The 16,830-nt window shown below is 54.1% G+C and overlaps 1 protein-coding gene across 1 annotated transcript in view; it reads left to right on the top strand.

The window, feature by feature from the left end:
- The first annotated feature begins 1,489 nt into the window (after positions 1–1,489).
- IGDCC4 (immunoglobulin superfamily DCC subclass member 4) overlaps positions 1,490–16,830 on the top strand; it is an 81,487-nt gene continuing 66,146 nt past the window's right edge. The window contains exon 1 of the mRNA XM_082768785.1: positions 1,490–1,714. Within this exon, the coding sequence (XP_082624911.1) occupies positions 1,618–1,714 (97 nt within the window). The 5' untranslated portion in view covers positions 1,490–1,617. The remainder of the gene's footprint in view (positions 1,715–16,830) is intronic.

The raw sequence follows: 16,830 nt of genomic DNA, 5'->3' as shown, positions 1-16,830 counted from the left end.
GAAAGGAGCAGATAGGAGAGATTCAGAGATAAAGGAGAGCTTGCAGCTCTGCATGGGAGTAATGCAGAAGGGAGCTGGGTTGATTAGAAGTCTCCTTTCTGTCCATGTCGGGTCCATGCACATTAAAACCAGGCTGCTACATGCTTTGTTGCTCTGAAACAAAACAGCACCCAAAGTGGGCCATGTGGCATCAAGCTGATGTTATTGATGGTGCAGGAGCAGGGCTGGTGGGTTTGTCGTGGCTGTGTTGTAGCTGCCTCCCCAGCAAGGTCCCGGAGCTGGGCACAGCCTCTGCATGCCCCTGCTCAGGGCAGGAGCTGCTGGCTCCAGGACTCGTCTGCGCCGCCAGTGCCAAGCGCTGACTTGGGAGTTGCACAGCTCATACACATGGGAAACCCGCTTCCCACCACGCAGCCTTTCTGGTTTCATTTAAATTTCTTTTATAGTTCATTAAACAAGCTAATAAATAGGAGGGTCTGCATTAAAAAGGTTTTCCTTTTCCATATTCTGCATAGCTGGAGCCCTCTGCATTCCACCCCGCAGCGATAAAGCATCCCAGTGAGCCAGGCAGCCTCTTCTCCTTTTGGAGGCCAATGCAGACCGTCCCCTGCCTGCTCCGCATGCGGCCACATTTTGTTTTGTGCCAGCTGTGCTGTGGAAAGCCGGACTGGGTGTCATTTACCCTCAGGACTAACCCTGCACCTGTAGGTGCACACGTGCAGCACGGAGCTGTGTTTGGGATTCAGCCAAGCAGCGGAGGCAGTGGCCTTGGTCTCCATCTCTCAGCACTCTCTGCCGTGTTTTCATTGCTCGGCTTGGCTGGTGGATGGCACCCTGCTCCTGTGGCTGTGTTTTGGTGGTTTTATTCTGTTAAAAAGACGGCTGAAAGCGCAGGTTACCCTTTCACACCCCTGAAGCCCACTGTGGACTCCAAGCCCTCACCCCACGGACCCCGGCCTGTGCGTGGCCGCTGCGAGCCATGGAGCGGCTCCAGCCAGCTCGTCGAGGTGCCAACACCACGAAGGCAGGACGGATGGACAGATGGATGGATGGACGGACAGACAGACAGATGGATGGATGGACGGATGGATGGACACACGGATGGACGGACAGCGCCGTGAGGAGGAGGACACCTTGCTTCCTCCTCATGCGGTGGGGCGGTGCCCTCCACGCTCACCTGCGCCCGTAAATAAACAAACACAAGGAAGGAGTGGAATTTTTTTTTTTTAATAAATAAATAAATAACACCACACCAAACGCTCCCAACGCCCCCACTTCCCCACCTGCCGGCACCGCGCTCCCCCCCCCACCCCTCAGGCAGCGCCGCCGCCCGCGGGCTGGCAGCAACCTGTTGGACCCGAGGGCGGGAGGAGGAGGAGGGAAAGAAGGAGGAGGAAGAAGAAGAAGGAGGAGGAGGAGGAGGAGGCGACCCCTGGGTTCGCTTGGGCGTTCAGCCCCGCTGCCAAAGGCGGAGCAGCGGCAGGCCACGGCCGCCTCCCTGCCTTTCCTCCCCCCTTCTCCTCCCCTTTCCCCGTGGCCGGCAGCGGGGCCGGGCGGGCAGCGCGGGGCTCGCACAAGATGGCGGTGGGGCGGCGGGACGGCGGGCTCCCCTCATAGATGCGGCCGCGGCGGCCCCTGCTCCCGGCGCCCGGCGGGGCTTACATGGCGCTGGAGGACCTGCTTTGTCTCTGCTTCGCCGTCCTGGCCGTGCAAGGTGGGTGAGGAGAAAGAGGAGGAGGAGGAGGAGGGAGGGGAAACGGGGCTCCGTGCCCCCGCGCCCACGGGAGGCGGTGGGCACGCGTGGGGGCGCGGCGCCACCTGCCCTCGCCCCCCGCGGGCAGCGCAGGGATGCGCGCTCCGCTTGTGGGGTTTTGAGCCCTTTCGGGGCTCAGAAACCCCTCTCCCCTTGCTTCAGTGGCCATTTTCAGCCCCTCTCCCCCACTCTGTCCCCAGTTTCCACACCCCGTCCCCTTTTTTCCCCTTTTTTCCAGCCCCTTCCCATCCCCTGCAGCAGCAGCCGCGCCGAGCGGTGCCTCCTTTGGGGTCACTTTTTGGGGCGAGCCCCACGGGGAGACCCCTTCCCGAGCCCTCAGCATCCATCCAGAGGGGTGCTGAGCCAGGACGAAGCACTGGCCGAGCTCACAGCAGACCCAGATACCCCAAAAGGGGAGCATCGCCCCACTCCTGGTGCCTGAACCCTCTCCATCCACCCACGAAGGAATCCGGTGCTCGCCCCGTTTCGTAAGGGTTGCATAAAGGGCTCCGTGCCTGGGCACATTTTGGGGTGCCACACATCGTCCTGTCTGCCTTCCCGTGCTCTCCATCGAAGTTTGAGGTTTGTCCCAGTCTTGGACCTTTGGGTACGTGGCGTTTGCCCCGCGTGTACGTGGGCACCCGCCGGCTTTTGTCTGCATCCCCGTGAGGGGCAGGGAGGTGCGGGTTGGCAGAGCCACGCCAAAAAAATGCAAGCCCTGCACATCCCCTGGTTTAAAACAAGCTCTGAAAGCGGAGGTTGTGGTGGAGGGGTCGTCCCTGCTGCATTGGGTGTTTTTATCCCTTTTTAAAACGCACTCAGGTTCAGCAGAATGTAATTATAGCATGAAGGGTGTTTAGTTTTTATGGCTTCCAAAATAGCCTTTTGGGGAGGAATACAGTGCGGTGGAAGGTTGCTGTTTTGTTGTGGTGTGTTTTGTTTTTTTGGAGCATTGTGTAAGCCCTTGGTAGGCTCCTGCAAGGTTTGGGGCAGCGTTTGCTGGAGGTGCAGGGTGCTGGTGGCGGTGCCTAGGAGCGAATAAAGGTCCGTGGAAATGGCCCCATATCATCGGGGCGTGTGGGTTTTGCCAGACGGGTGGCAGGCTGTGACCCTACCCGCGGATCAGCGGGTGGGAGCCGTGCCTGCTGCCCCTTCAGCAAGCCGCAGCGTGGATCCTGAGGCTGATGGAGTACAAGGATTTAAAAAAAAAATAAGGGAGGGAGAGGGAATGTTGTTTTTCAAACCCACTTCAACAAGAAAACTTCGCGAGCTTTGTGAGGAGCCGCAGTCGTGGCTTCCCTGCTTTTTTACAAGCGATTAGGCAACTGGTGGGAATCGTTCCTGTTCATTTTCTGACCGTGGGCCGCGTACGGTGCAGGCGGGTGTGCTTTCCAACAGGTGGGTTCGGTTGTGAAAAGAAACCCACGGGCTTGTTTCAGTCTGAGATTCATTTGGCAGCGGGTTGGAACGGTCTTGGGAAAGCCTGCGTGTGTGCGTCTGATCCCGAAGCCCACGTGTTTTGATCCAAAGTTCAGGCTTTGCTGGGTATTGAAACGCTTTGGAGAGAAGCAGGCTGGAAACCTTCCCCCCCTCGGTGGACGTGACGGCAGCTGTGCCAGCCGGGGGTGTGAGCCAGGGCTTTGAAAGCCTTCTGCCTGTCCTGCCCTGGGACTGCTCGCCCTGCAGTAGCAGGAAAAGGTTTAAGAAAAAACACAAAACCACCACCAACCTCTTCGGTTAACTCTGGCGAGGGGGTTGTGCTGGTTGCTTTCCTCCGGGCTGTGTCAGTGGGAAGTGGGCTGAGCTTTCCATCCGAGCGATCGGCTGAAATCCATCTGGGGCTGTGGCGTTTGCATTTGGGGTCGAGCCCCGGTGCTGCTGCGGAACAGATTTTTCGACATCACCTAACTTCTGGTTTGCTCTGTCCTTCCCACCTCCTCCTTCCTGCCCCCATCCCTCCACCTGGAGAACTCAGCGTTGCTGCTATTTGGGATCTCTCTTCGCAGGACCTCACCTGCACTAAGACACCTCTCTGGCTGCAAGGAGGCAGAACGAGCCGTGCCAGGAGAAGGGGAGGTGTTCAGTCCCCAATTTTTCCATTTATTTGAGACCCTTCCTGCCCCCATGGAGCACCAGCAGCGCCGAGCAGTGGTGCACAGCATGTCAGTGAGGCTTTACCCGTGTCTCCTTCCCAGGGGCAGGCTTCTCCTGCAGGAGCTTGCTGCTGTTTTGCCGTGGCCATCGTGACAGCCGGTGCTCACACCCTGACTGCAGAGGCTGCTCCGAAGCAGGCAGCATTTCTGCTGGCATCGAGGCTGAGAGAGGAACCGCTCAGGCTTGGTTCCGTTCTTGTTTTCCCTACAGCTTTTTCTTTTTCAACACCCTCTCCTTTCACTGCCTCGAAGCCTGAAGTGAAGCAGGAGCAGCTAATTTTCTGACGTTTCTCCCGCTTTCTGCAGCAGGCTTGCTCCTGACAGCTGTAGGAAGTTTGATCCTGCCGCGGGGGGCCCCGTGCGGGGTGGGTGCATCGCTGATGGTACGCGAACCACTTCAAAGGGGCGCAAGTAATAATGCAAAAAGCAAAAGTTTGGCAATCTGCCTTTCCCCGGGGAAGGAGGGAGGGCGACTCTCTCTGCGTGTGCTCTCAGCCTGGTTTGGCTCCGTGCTCGGGGGGCACCGGAGCCACCTGTGCCTGGGAGCTGCGCCGGGGGCTCGGGTGTTGCGGTGGCACGGGGGACGCCTCGCTTGAGCTCCTGCTGTCATCCCAGGCCAGTTGCTTCATCTGCTCCGGTGTCCTCAGGGCTCATCTTCAGACAAAAATAGCGACGCTCCTCTCTGTCAAAGGTGTCGAGGGGATAAAATCCATCCGGGAGTGTTCAGCACCTGTGGGATCCGCATCGCAGCGTGCGGGTGTCCCGGGGCAGGACTCTGTGGTGTCCCCGGTCAGCTCAGGGATTCTGGCTGACTCCTGGTGCTCCATCCCGTGCTGGGCTGTTCAAACTCATCCTCTCTGGAGCTGCTTTCCCAAAGGCTGCCGGATCTCCCGGGGAAGAATCCGGGGAGGTCGGGCATTTGCAGGGTAGGAGATGCTGCTTGCGCGCTTTGTGCGCTCCTCTCCTGTTTAAATGGCTGCCTGGCCATAAAGCCTCGTCATGGTTATATAATTAAGATGGGAATTAATATTTAATCGGATGGTAATTTGCTGTTGGAATCCATCCCAAGCTGATCCCTGACTGTGTCTCTGTGTGAGTGGGTACCTAAGGAAAAACTGAGGCTGAGGTTGCACCTAGAGGGGTTTTTTGCTCGGCCACGGAGAACTACAGGCCTGCCTTGGGTGAAGAAACCCTAACCTTTATAAACCCGGAGCAATCAGAGGCGTTTTGTTATCTGTAGGAAGCAAATGTTTGCTTTATAGTCAGCTGTAATATTAGAGGGGATATGGTAAATCCTTGTTATCAGTATTTGCCAAGTACACGCTGGGCCAAAATCAACTCTGGTGCAATTTCGTTGCTTTCTGGAGCAGAACTGGGCGCAGTCTGCGGTGGTTTTAGCCTGGTTTTCTGTGGAAGAAGAGGTTGATGCAGTCATGGTGCATGGGATGAAGGAGAGGAGCTGGAAAACCTTGCTGGGGGAAGAACTCGAAGTGCCTCAGCTGCAGGATGAGCTCTGATCTGAGCAGGGCTTGCACCTTGCTGGGACGGGACGGGGTGTTTCAGTCACAAGAAGCAAAGCTGCAGGAAGTCACATCTCCAGTCCTCGTATCCACTTGTTTATTTTAATTTTTAAAGTCTTTTGTGCTTTACAACATGCTATTGTTTTCTTGTTATGCTGGCAGTCACGTCACAGAGCTTGGGAGCTGCTTTGCTTTCCTCCGTTCCTGGAGAGCATCTCCCAGGCACAGGACCTGGAGCCACGGGGATGTGGGCTCCTCCTGTTGTCCTTGTGCTGCTCCCTTGCCATCCCTGCCTCAGTTTCCCCATTTGCTCCAGTTTTCCCATTTGCTTCCAGGGTAGAAGATGCCGTGGCACACTGACCGAATGGAAGAAGCTGTCACTTCAAGTAGCAGACTTGTATTTATTAAAATCCCTGGAGTTTTAGTAAAATCTCAAGAGTAAGCGACCTCCACGCACCACTGATGCTTTTCTGCCTTCACAGCTCCTTGGTGCTGGGATTCACGGTTGCAAAAACTGAATCCAGGAGAACCCAAATGCTTGGCATCGGCCTGGTGTGAGTGTTCCTGATGCTTTCTCGTTTTCAGGTGTCACGATGCTCCTCTCGGGGTGGGCAGGTCGTGGTGCTCTCCTTGCTGCTGCGTTCCCCGAGCTCTGCTCATGGCACCCAGGCCTTTTGGGGTCTGTTTCTGAGCCAGATCCTGTCCAGCTCTTAACCCCTGGGATGCTGCCGTTGCCATACAGGTCCTGCTTTATCTGAGAAGTCCAGCAGAGAGTAATGCGATGCAGTTTATTATGTTAGTGGGTAATAAACATGCTCTGTGGCTGTTACGATAAGCAATTACAATACCCCTCTGGAACGTTAATATCAAATGTTCTGAAATTATTTAAAAACCCGTATCTGCATTTTAAACTAAATTGCCTGGTCCTGCCTTATTAAATTTAACTAGGCTATTAACTAACTAACTAATTTGACATGGAATAACCTGTGCAGGTTATTCTGTGCTTTCTTTTTTTTTCTCTCTGTTTAATTTTCTTTCGAGATCCTTGTGTGGAGTTCTTGAGGACAGGTTGTTAATATTAAAGGTGTGGTAATGAAAGGTGAGCATCCCCAGAGGTTGCTCTCAGCAAATTGATGGGAGAATTAAAAATCTAGCACGGGAAGGTATCGCACCTACATGCAGCCTGCTGCATCGCTTTCCCTTCCCCTGACTTATTTCCCTGCTCTCGTTTCCTGCTTGGATCTCTGAACCGCTTTCCCTTTGGGGTCGGGGTGACTTTTCTCACCTTGTTCAGTGTAAGAATTTGGGAAATTAACCCTGGGGAGGGTGCTGGGATGGCAGAACTTGGGGCAGAGGTGGAGCAGACCCGTGCAGCAGGCTGGGGGATAGGATGCGGTCCTGCTTTGCTTCTCCATCTGTACTGGGAAATGTGCAGCCTTGAGAGTTTCCAAATTGACTGTCGATAGATGATCAAGTTAATTGGTGTGACCAGAAAGGTCGTTACTTAATGGAATGGGTTTCCAGTGCCGTGCTCTGTGAATACACCGAGGGCTTTGGCCAAACTTGGCTGTTTATGCATGCACAGCTTTGATGATATTTTTTTTCTTTTTGGCACCAGCAATGCTTGCAGGTTTTCAGGCTTTAAAATGACCTGAAGTTTGCTCTTAATGCGAGGCTGTTCTCCCCTGGCCTCGCAGCTGCCTGCTTGGATCCCAGTGCTGGAATAGGTGCCTGTGTTCTGCAGACAGAAGTGGAACTGTCTGGTGTTAAAAGAAAGCTCGTTGGGTATTCACTGATTTGTTATTGTTGTAACTGAGAAGGCTTTTATGTCCCATTGGAAATCATATTTATTTTTATGGTTTTGTAGATGGTTTTGTGACAAACCCCAGCGTGCCCCTGTTTTCTTTTTGGAAAGGTCCCATGACGTGATGAGCTCTTACCTTTCTGGAAATACCAGGTGCTGCTTTGAAAGGACGGCACGCGGAGCCCTGCCCTTTATCGGGGTAACCCAAAGGGACCGGGCTGCTTGTGGCCCCTTTCCGTGCCCGACCAGTCCCACTCGCTTGCTTTTGACTCCGGGCAAAGCCTTGAGGAAAGGAGAGACGTGCAGCTCTTCGTGAGCGGGTCAGGGAGGGCAGGGGCTTAGCAGATGTTCGTGCTGATGTGCCGGGGCTCAGCCTGGGGCGCTGGGATGGAGCTGTCCCCGCGCAGGAGATAAGGCTTGGGTGGAGATGCTGGGGCTGGCCGGGGGTTATCTGATCTGCAGCAGTGGGGTAAGAGCTGTGGGAGGATCTGGGGCTGCCTTATTTCCTGCTGGCTTGGGGTTTTCCCTTCCTGCTGTTAGAACTCAGCCTGTCCCAGGAGGAGCTGGGGCGCTCCGTGCTCTGTGCGCACTCGCAAGGGCGCCGCGGTGATGCCTGGCGAGATCGAAGATAAAAGGGGAGAAAAGAAACCCAGCATCTGAGCAAATCCCATCTTCTTGGCTGGGCTGGCAACAAACTGTTTAGTGCCTTCTTCCCAAGAATGATTTTGTAAACATAATACTGCCTATTAGCCATGTAAATTACTGTCATTGGTGGCAATTGTTGTGACGGGAAGATGAGTGTCTCGAAACTCTGGCTTGCTTTACCCCTCCTGCCCCCCCAGCTTGCTAACCAGTTGTTTGTGTCAGTGCTGATTGCGGCTTTTGTCAGAGAAATCAAAATATTGATCAAAACTGCTTAGCTCTGTTTTTTCCTAGGTCACAGTAAATGCAACTTTTCTTTCTTTCCCTCCTCTCCGCGCTGAAACCGAAGCGAACCTTTCCCGCAGGAGATGAGCTGTGAGTTCCCCCGCTCAGCTGCCATCCGCCTGAAGAGGGTCTTTAGAAGCAGCCCTCGTGTCTGGAGGCTTTCCTCAAGAGCCTGCCGCTGGAAATCTGGCTGGCAGCACGACCTCAAGTGCTATTGTCGGGTTTTCTTTCCGTACGAAGCGGGGAGAGAAGGAAGTTTCTCCCAGCTGCTGGCAGAGAATCGCTTCCCATTTACTTCGCGCCTGCGGCTGCTGCCAGGGCTCTCTGCTCGGCGGCCGAGGGAGTTAAGTGTGGGGTGAAAGGCTTCGGTAACACTTCAGCAGGCGGGCAGGAGGCTCAGCTGTCACATCACCCTTCCCTCTTTGTGTTTTACACCAGCCGAGGCGCTTGGATGTAGATTTGTAGGTTTACGGCTAGCGAGGTTTGGCTGCTTTCCTGCCTTGTGGGCAGCAGGAACCTCGGTACGTTTATTGTGCTTCAAAAAGAGCATCTCCGTAAGAGGAACAGCTACTTCTGACTGGAACTGCTTTCCTGGAGGTGGGTGCTTGCCTGTCGGAGCCCCTCGGCGAGCTGGTAACGTGCACTTGCACGCAGAGCGACCGCTGGTGGGTACGAAGGCACGCAGCGGTATGAAAAGCCTCCCTGTGTGCCTCCCTGATCAGGTTTCCTGCTAACCTGCTAAGCCGAGTACGTGCGGGGCCTTGAGTCTCTCACCTGTTTTCCATTCCTTAATCTCAGCCTCCTGAAGCTGACACCAATGTAAGCAACAGCCTCGTTTTTCCCAGCAGCTCGCTGCAGGCTCAGCAGAGCAGCTTTAGCAGCTTTGCTTCCAGCCCAACTTTTTGGCTCTGGACCTGCGAGACCCGAGGGGCACCTGTTCCCTCGCAGCTCAGCTCGGAGCTGCTGTTTGACGGGGGCTGGACGTGGCTTCCAGATGTGACTGGAGCTGAGCCAAGCCAGAGGGAAAGGTAAAGAAACCTCCTGCTCCCGGAGAGCCTCTGTGGCGAGCAGCCGGGCTGTTGCTGGGGCAGATTTTGGGTTTTGCAAGAGTTGGAGGAGGAAATGGGGCACACACGTGCAGCTGAAATGCAGCTTTGACAGAAAAATGTTGCCATCTACGCTGGAATCACACCCCACGGTCTGTCACTACACTTATGCTGGCATAGAAAAATACTTGATCCTACAGCAGCTTTCACCAAACACTCTCTCTGCCTTGTCCTCTGTCGGCACTTCAAGCACAGGTGGAGTTTGGGGAGCTTTGCCCTCTACTAGTGATAGTGATGCCTTTGCCCTTTGCCATGTCACCTGCACGACACGGTTGGTACTTCACAGTGCAAACATCTGCTGCCTCTGCACGGCTGTCTGCCTGAAGCATCAGAAGCAGGAAAGCTTTTATCAGACCCTCCTGACTTTAGCAAGCAGACATTTGGTTCCCTGCTGCGTGCCACGCTTACGTGTGTCACAGTTTTCACGAGGTACTGCAATTCCCCTCTGAGGGATGGAGCTGGAGCACTTTAGGAGGTGTCCGAGGCTGCGGGGCAGTGCTGCAGGTGTGAGCCTCGAACGGAGAGACCCGCAGGGACGAGGAGGTGAGGGCTGCACGAAATGCAGCTGCGAGGGCATGGTTGTGCCTGGCTGGGGATCAGCCCTGGGGGGTGCATCGTGCACCCCCAGGTGTGTACGCGGTACGTGCAGGCCTGGAAATGAGAGTTCCTCAGGACCGCTGACTTGTTCGCCTATTTTAAAGTTTGTGGGTTTTAAAAAATGTTGCCCTCATAGGGCATATATATATATATTTTTTTTTTCTCACCAGAAACTTGTTAGACTGGAAATTTCACAGCATTAATTTTTATGGCGTTTCCTAAGCTGAACTAATTGGGCATTTTGGAAAGGGGAAGACAAGGGCGTGGATGTGCGTTTTTTATGTAGATCTCATTAAAAATGTGACTTGGATTATCCCGCTAGCTATCTGAGCGATGTGCGTGAGGTCTCTGCTGGAAAACATGAGAGATTATAGGCTGGTGACTAACAAATAATCCTTGGCTAATATGGGGCGGGTGCAATTAATGTTAATCCCTGCTCAGCAGTAGTAAAAGTTGGATAAAGTCAAAGAGATTTTGCAGTGCTGTTACTGACCTGAACGCACATCACACAGCGTTTCCCGAAATGAAGCTGGCTCTTTGGAAGAGGCTCCGTTCTCATCATTATCTCCTTATAATAGAGAAGGAGCTATTCAAAATGCCCCAAAGTTGCCTGGCTATAAAGGAGAGGATTTATCCTCTGTTGGTGTTATGTGCTGAGGCACACAGGAGCTCATTAAAAGAGGAGCAGCAGTAATTAGTCGAGATTAATGGAAATTAATCTGTTTTTACTAACAAATGAGGTTGTGTTCTGTGGTCCAGAGCAGCCTTCATCTCTAGTGCTTATCCAGCAGTCTGGGGCACAGAGGCAAACGTTTGCTCACCGTGGAAGAAATTGGGCAATTTGGGGCTTTTGGTAAAACCTCCGTGGAAGCCCAGGTCTCGGTTTTGGATGCGTCCTGGTGCAAGGAGCAGAGGTTTAGGGCCAGGAGGGGGAGGCAGCAGGACCCCAGGGTGGTGTGACCGTCCCCAGGGGGTTTCTGCTACCCCGGTGCCATAGAGCTGAGGTTGTGTCCTCTGCTGTTTGGCAACAGACCCGGTTCTTTTACTGCTTTGTCCTCAAACTGTCAGGTTTCTCCTGGCTGCGGCGTTGGAAAAAGGGAAGATTGATGTGCTCTGAAGAGAAACTTGTGCTGACAGCGGGGAAATGCACTGTAGGTTTTGGAGAGTTAAACAGCAAAGTGGATGTGAGGGGTTTGGGAACCGGAGCTGTGAAATTTATTTTCCTCCTGTTATGATAGAAGCTGAAATTGGGAACGGGAAGGAAAATTGTCCCCCTCCCCTTCTGAGCCTGGGTCCTAACAAGCTTCAGGAGGCTCCTTGGGCTCCCCCATCTCCACGTACATCCCAGCACCCATGGATATGGGCAGTTAGCTCTCTGTTTGCAGTGATAACCGAGTTTCCAGATCACAGTTGAATATTGTCTTTTAAAACTGAACCAGGCCAGAAGTTATGCAGGGAGGATTTAAACTCCTGAGGTGATCGAGGCCTTGGGATTATCCAGCTGTGGGCGCTTCTGTGACTGAAAGGTTTGCCATTTCATGTTTTACTTTACCATTTTTAACATCTCCTCAAGCCTCCCCTCTTGCCCGCTGTCATCCACATGGGGCTGGTCAGCTGGCCATTCTGATAAGGTGCCTTTGGGGGTGAAGTGATAACGTGCTCCGAGCTCCCTGCATCTTCCCGGGGAGCTGAAAGCCTCTCGTGGGGTGATAGAGGCTGGAAGTCATCTGCAGTGAGCTATTAAAACACTTTCCCATTAGTTTGCTTTGTTGCCGTTCGGAATTGTCTTCTCTTCCCCTGTGTGCTGGCTCATTATTTCTCATTAATTCCTGGTTTGTGCAATTACCTGGGAAATGCGGGAGAGTTGGCAGGAGTTTGATGAGCCTGACTTCGCTTCTTGGGGGCAGGCGACTTGGTTATAGTGCAGCACGTGAGAGCCGCACCTCGTGGGCCTGGGACGGCAGCCGGGACACAGGCAGCAGGTCTGGGGCTGGGGGGCTGCTTCTGGAGGAGCAGAGAGGGGCCGAATATGTAGTTTTCAAGTGCCTGCTCAACCTGAACACGGAGATATTCTTGGCCCGAGTGTTGTGTCTGTGTTGTAGGGTGGCGCTGAGCATCCTGCCCCGCAGAGACACCCAAAACAAGGGAGTAAACAAGGGAGGCCGTTGGCTTCGCTTAAAAACACACACAAAAAAAGTCAAAAAACATACACAAAATAATTCTAACTACATCCCAGGGGATTTTGTTTGTTGTGCAAGCTCTCAGCCTGCGGAGTGAGCGTGTCTTGGGACGTGTCAGAGCAGCGTCACCCCGCAGAAGGCTTCGTTGCCCTTTTTCTTGGCAGGCAGCTTTCAAGTGAGAGCAGAGGCGCGATCTGCTCCCTTCCTGCAGAGGAGAAGGCGGCGAGATAAAAGGTCTGTCACTGATTAAAACATCACAGTTCAGCTGCTTGTAGCTTGTGTTTTACTGGCAGATAAGTCATGCTGTCAGCTTCCCCGTACGAGTGCTCCTCTTTTTAGGGATTGTTTTTGTACCTGGGCTTCCCAGCCGCTAACAGGGGCCTCGTGGCTGAAGCTGGGTGGACTTGAGGCCGAACGGGCTTTACCTGCCCTCCTCCTGCCTCTTTTACTGTCAGGAGAACCTCAGCACCTCACTACCAACAGCAGTGGCAGGGCTTGGAAGATCTCTGGCCTCGTTATCTTATTTGTGCTGTGAGGAGCAGGGAAATCTCCGTGCTGTCAGGGAGACCTAGCTGCCGGGCCAGCTGTGTGGGAGAAGAAAACGCCGTGAAGGGGATTGTGAAAGGGTTTTTCTGGCTGCTGGCTCGGCTGTGTGCTTGTTCCTCAGCTCTACACGTGCTGTGGGATTCCCTGCAGGAGCCATATGGGGTGAGGAGGAACAGGGGAGAGGTCACTGAGGTCTGGGCCCCGTCTGCAGCCCCACAAACGCCTCTTCTGGGCAGTGCCCGTGGAAAAGTCCAGCTGCAGAGGCAGAAGGAGCTGCGTTTGGGGCAGCGTGGAGCACGTCCAGGGCTCACAAACCCCGGTGGCGGGGCCAGGAGCCATCTGTGGAAATACCAACTGGGCCGGGCACGGCTGCTGGAGGCTGTGGCAGCAGATGGCCAGAGACACCCCGGGAGGGGACAGGAGGCGTTGGATGAGGCCGAATGAAGCGATTTCGCAAACGAGCTTTAGGAACGAGACCAAGGTGGGTGTTGCCATAAGAAGGTGGCTGTAGGGCAATTTTGGGGAGCTCAGGAAGGATCCTAGAGGCACAGAGGTGGGCAGCAGCACCTTCACTTCGGATGTAGACGTGCCTCATTGCTCGCAAGGGGGGCTGAAGGGAGGGGACTTGGCTGGGCCATGGCCTGGGGCCTTTCCTTCTGCCTGGGGCAGAAGATGCTGGCGGTTCTCTCTGAGGTCTTCTGGCAACTCAGGTGTCTAGCTGCTGCTGCAGAGTGCTCCCCGTTGTCCCTCTCTGTGGGATGACTGCTTGGGTGCTGCACAGTTTTGTGCTCTGTGCCGTGGGATGGCCACGGAGGAAATTTCAGAGGTGTGTGAGGGCTGTGACAGAGCTGTGTACGTGCACGTCATCTCTGAGGCTGGTGGGGATGTATCTCCCTCTACGGTCAGATGTAAGCAATCTTATATGAACAGAACAAGCATCAAAATGCTACTAACTCGCTATCCCTATCCTAAAGCCTTAGTGATGTTGCCACGTCTCTTGTGCAGGCAGAGCTTCTAAATCAGATCCAGTCTGAATAAGCCGGCGTAGCAAAAAGGGAGAGAGGAGTTGATGCCTTGATCATCAGTTGAAGGCAGAGGGATGAGAAAGGTCTTTGATGATTAAGATCTTTGATCTTTAGAATAATGAAAAATTCAGAAACATGAGATGTACTCCATCCTAGCGCAATTTCTTGGATTTTCTGGGGCTGAGTGTCCTCGTGGTGCCTTTACGTTATGGGAACAGGCAAGATCCCGAGCTGAAAGCATTGAGGGTAGGAGCTTGTTGCTCAGATGCTACAGGTAGCTGATCTGGAAGAATTACTTTCTCTGGTCTTCTACCATAGCTGTTGCTGTATGGATTCAGAGTCATCTTCCAAGCTGATGTGTGTTGTGGCTGGGTGGAAGGCAACAGGTCTGGTCCTGCGGCAAGTGAGCTGGCACAGAAGCTTGCCAAAATGCTGGCTCCTTGGGGTGTCTGAGCAAACCCTCCCTGTACTGCTCTGTAGCCAGGCCCTGCAAGGCTGTGGCTTCCTCCTAATAATGCTCCACGTGGCTTGCACATCCACGACACCGATTGCTGGGTGCAGAGAGTGGAAATCAAGCAATCCCTGCACATTTTGGGTATGGCTTTCCCTTTCCGTGGCTCCAGGCAGCAGCTGGGAGAAAGTTGCTTTGGAAAACAAAGCTGTTGGGAGCTGTTTGTTTAGACACAAGGCAAAATGAAAGTGGAAAACATAGTCTGTTCCCCTCAGCCTCCCACCTTCTTTTTGTTTAAAACGTCCACGTTGCGATTTGCTTCCAATAAACAAAAGATGTTTCCTACGAGCTGGTGTTTGCTGGTAGGGGAATGGGAGCAGGCCAGGAATCCCTGCTCGTGCCTGCGTTTTCAAACTGGAGCAAGAGTTCATAATTTTATAGACCTTTCAAGGAACAGATTTCCTAAAGCAAACAGTGAGGAACTGTTAACTTATTGCCATGTAAAACAACAGTGTAATAGTCTGATTGCACAGAACTAATGGCTTTATTATTCTGTATCACACTGGAGTGGTTCGGGCTGCCGGGAGATAACGTACCTTACCTTTCCCGAGACAGCTTTGCAGCTGATTCCGAGGAGAAGCCAATTTTAGGTTCTTGTGCAACGTCTTTCCTTCCTAATGAGGGAGATAAGGACCGTGTGGGTGCTTTCTTGCTCCAGCCCTCCTCCAGGATCGCGCAGGAAGGAGCAGCTTTCAGAAAAGCACGGTGAAATTTGTCTCCGCAGGCTGAGAGCCACCAAAGTCTCATGCTGCCCCTCTTCATCAGACAACCCTCGAAGGGTCTCAGCTTTCCCAGCATCTGCCGGGGGCATCCCTGTGACCTGTTTGCCCTTCGGAGGGAAGAGGACAGCGACGCAGGTTCTCCCACCCCCAGAATTATGCGTGGTGAGGGCTGGGGCTGTGTCTGTCCCTAGCCCTGTCTCCACGTTGCTCCAGGGGGCATCATTTGGACAGGGTAGGAGCAGCAATCCTGCACCTTGTGAGCCTTGGAGGAGTCCCCAGCAGCGTCCAAGCCAGGACCAGGGCTCAGGTGAGCTGCTGCAGGAGCTGCTGAATTGTTCAGATCTCTGTGTGAGCAGAAATGACCTTGGGATACCTGGCACTGACATCTCTGGATCCGTTTTATATCCAGGTTTGCCCACCACCCACACTGAAACCCCTGTAAAACACAGACCACCAACATCACCCTCTGCTTGTTTTGTGCTGTCAGCACCGTGGGCTTCTCCTCAAGGACAGGCTTCTGATCTGCAGTCCTTTGGAAGAGGAAGATGTTTGGCTGCTCCCAGCCCAGCCTGCAGTCCCTGCCAGAGCTGCTCAATCAAAAAGGCTGGTGCAGAGCTCCTTGGCACCCTGTGCTCACTCGAATGCAGTGTTAACTCCTCGGCTGTGCTGGGCAGCTCCTTGCTGCAGGTACTGGGAGCCCAGGAGGATGTGTGGTCGCAGCCTGAGCTCCCCCTTGCCCTGCTCCTGCAGCCAGCACGTGTCTGAGGATGCCTGCCTGGCGCCTGGGTGGGATCTCCGACAGATGCCTGCACAGTGCCCTGGCCCTCCTCCAGCTCCAAGTCATTGCAGTGACCTCTGCTGAGCCCTGTTTGTTCAAAGGACCCATCTCCTGCGTTCCTTGTTTTTTTTCTCCTGGTTCTCAACTTCTACACGGCGAACTGGGCTCGTTCCTGGCTGCCCTACGCAGGTGCACGCTGGAAAAACCCTGCAGCAGCTCCTTTGGGCTCGTGGAAGAAATTCTGTGCGAGGAGAGCTGTGGCTGGTAATGAAATAGCTTTGCAGTGACACAGTTTCAGTGCTGCAGTGTGTCTGTGCTGGCTTTCAGGTTGTTCCTGGGCTAAAAATATGGCCCATTAAGGCTCCTGGAACAGGATGTAACCATGTTCTGAAGACACTTTATTCCTTACGTGTTACTGCAAAGTGATTTAACTGAGGCTACGTTTGGAGACCTGCCTTCTAGGCTCAATTTCTGATTTCCTCTGCCCCCCCCGAGACGACAAGAGATGCAGAACCTCCCCGAAAAGATGAGCTTTAGGGGTTTCACCACCTCGCTCTTTTGAAACTGGACGCGCTTGGGATGTGTCGAACAAATGGACAGTGGCCTTCCTCCTCCCCGGGGGCGGCTTTGACATGGATGGGAAGCTACAGATGGGGCCCGAGGCAGAAATGCAAATCGGCAGGGCTGTGATATGAAGCATTTGGCAGCGTCGCCGGCTTAAAAGCTCCCTCCCCACGGCTGCTTGATCCCGCTCCCTCGCTTGTGCTGACACAGCTGGTTGGGGGCCGCGCCGTGAACCATGCGAGCGGAGCTTTGGCCTCCAAACGATGGGATTAGGGCCTGAGCTGCTGGCACCGTGACGGTGCCGAGCCCCGGCCCTGCTCGGAAGCAGCCCTCGGAGGTGTGCTCGCAAAGCTGCGATCGCACCCGGCGGCTGGAAGCTAATTAGTGTTGAGAACCCTCTTTTGTTTGCTTTTGAAGACAGCAGCTCCTCGCCTGCCTGCCCGGCTCCCCGCTCGGTGTCGGGACAGCGTCAGCACCGGGGTGCGAAGCTCACGTTACGCGGGGAGAGTTCAGGCAGGTTTGGTTTCAGCACAGGTCTCGTCCCCGAGCTGTTCCTGACAGGAGAGGCGATCGGTGTCAGCGCGGGCCCGGCCCCGAGCCTGCTAACAAAACAGTTCTGAGGGGCAGAGCTCCCGCGGTAATGA

This window comes from Aythya marila (assembly GCF_965140915.1).
Source record: "Aythya marila genome assembly, chromosome: 11".
Lineage (NCBI taxonomy): Eukaryota > Metazoa > Chordata > Aves > Anseriformes > Anatidae > Aythya > Aythya marila.
The sequence above is the reverse complement of the archived record's forward strand: the minus strand, read 5'-3'. Positions and strand labels throughout refer to the sequence as shown.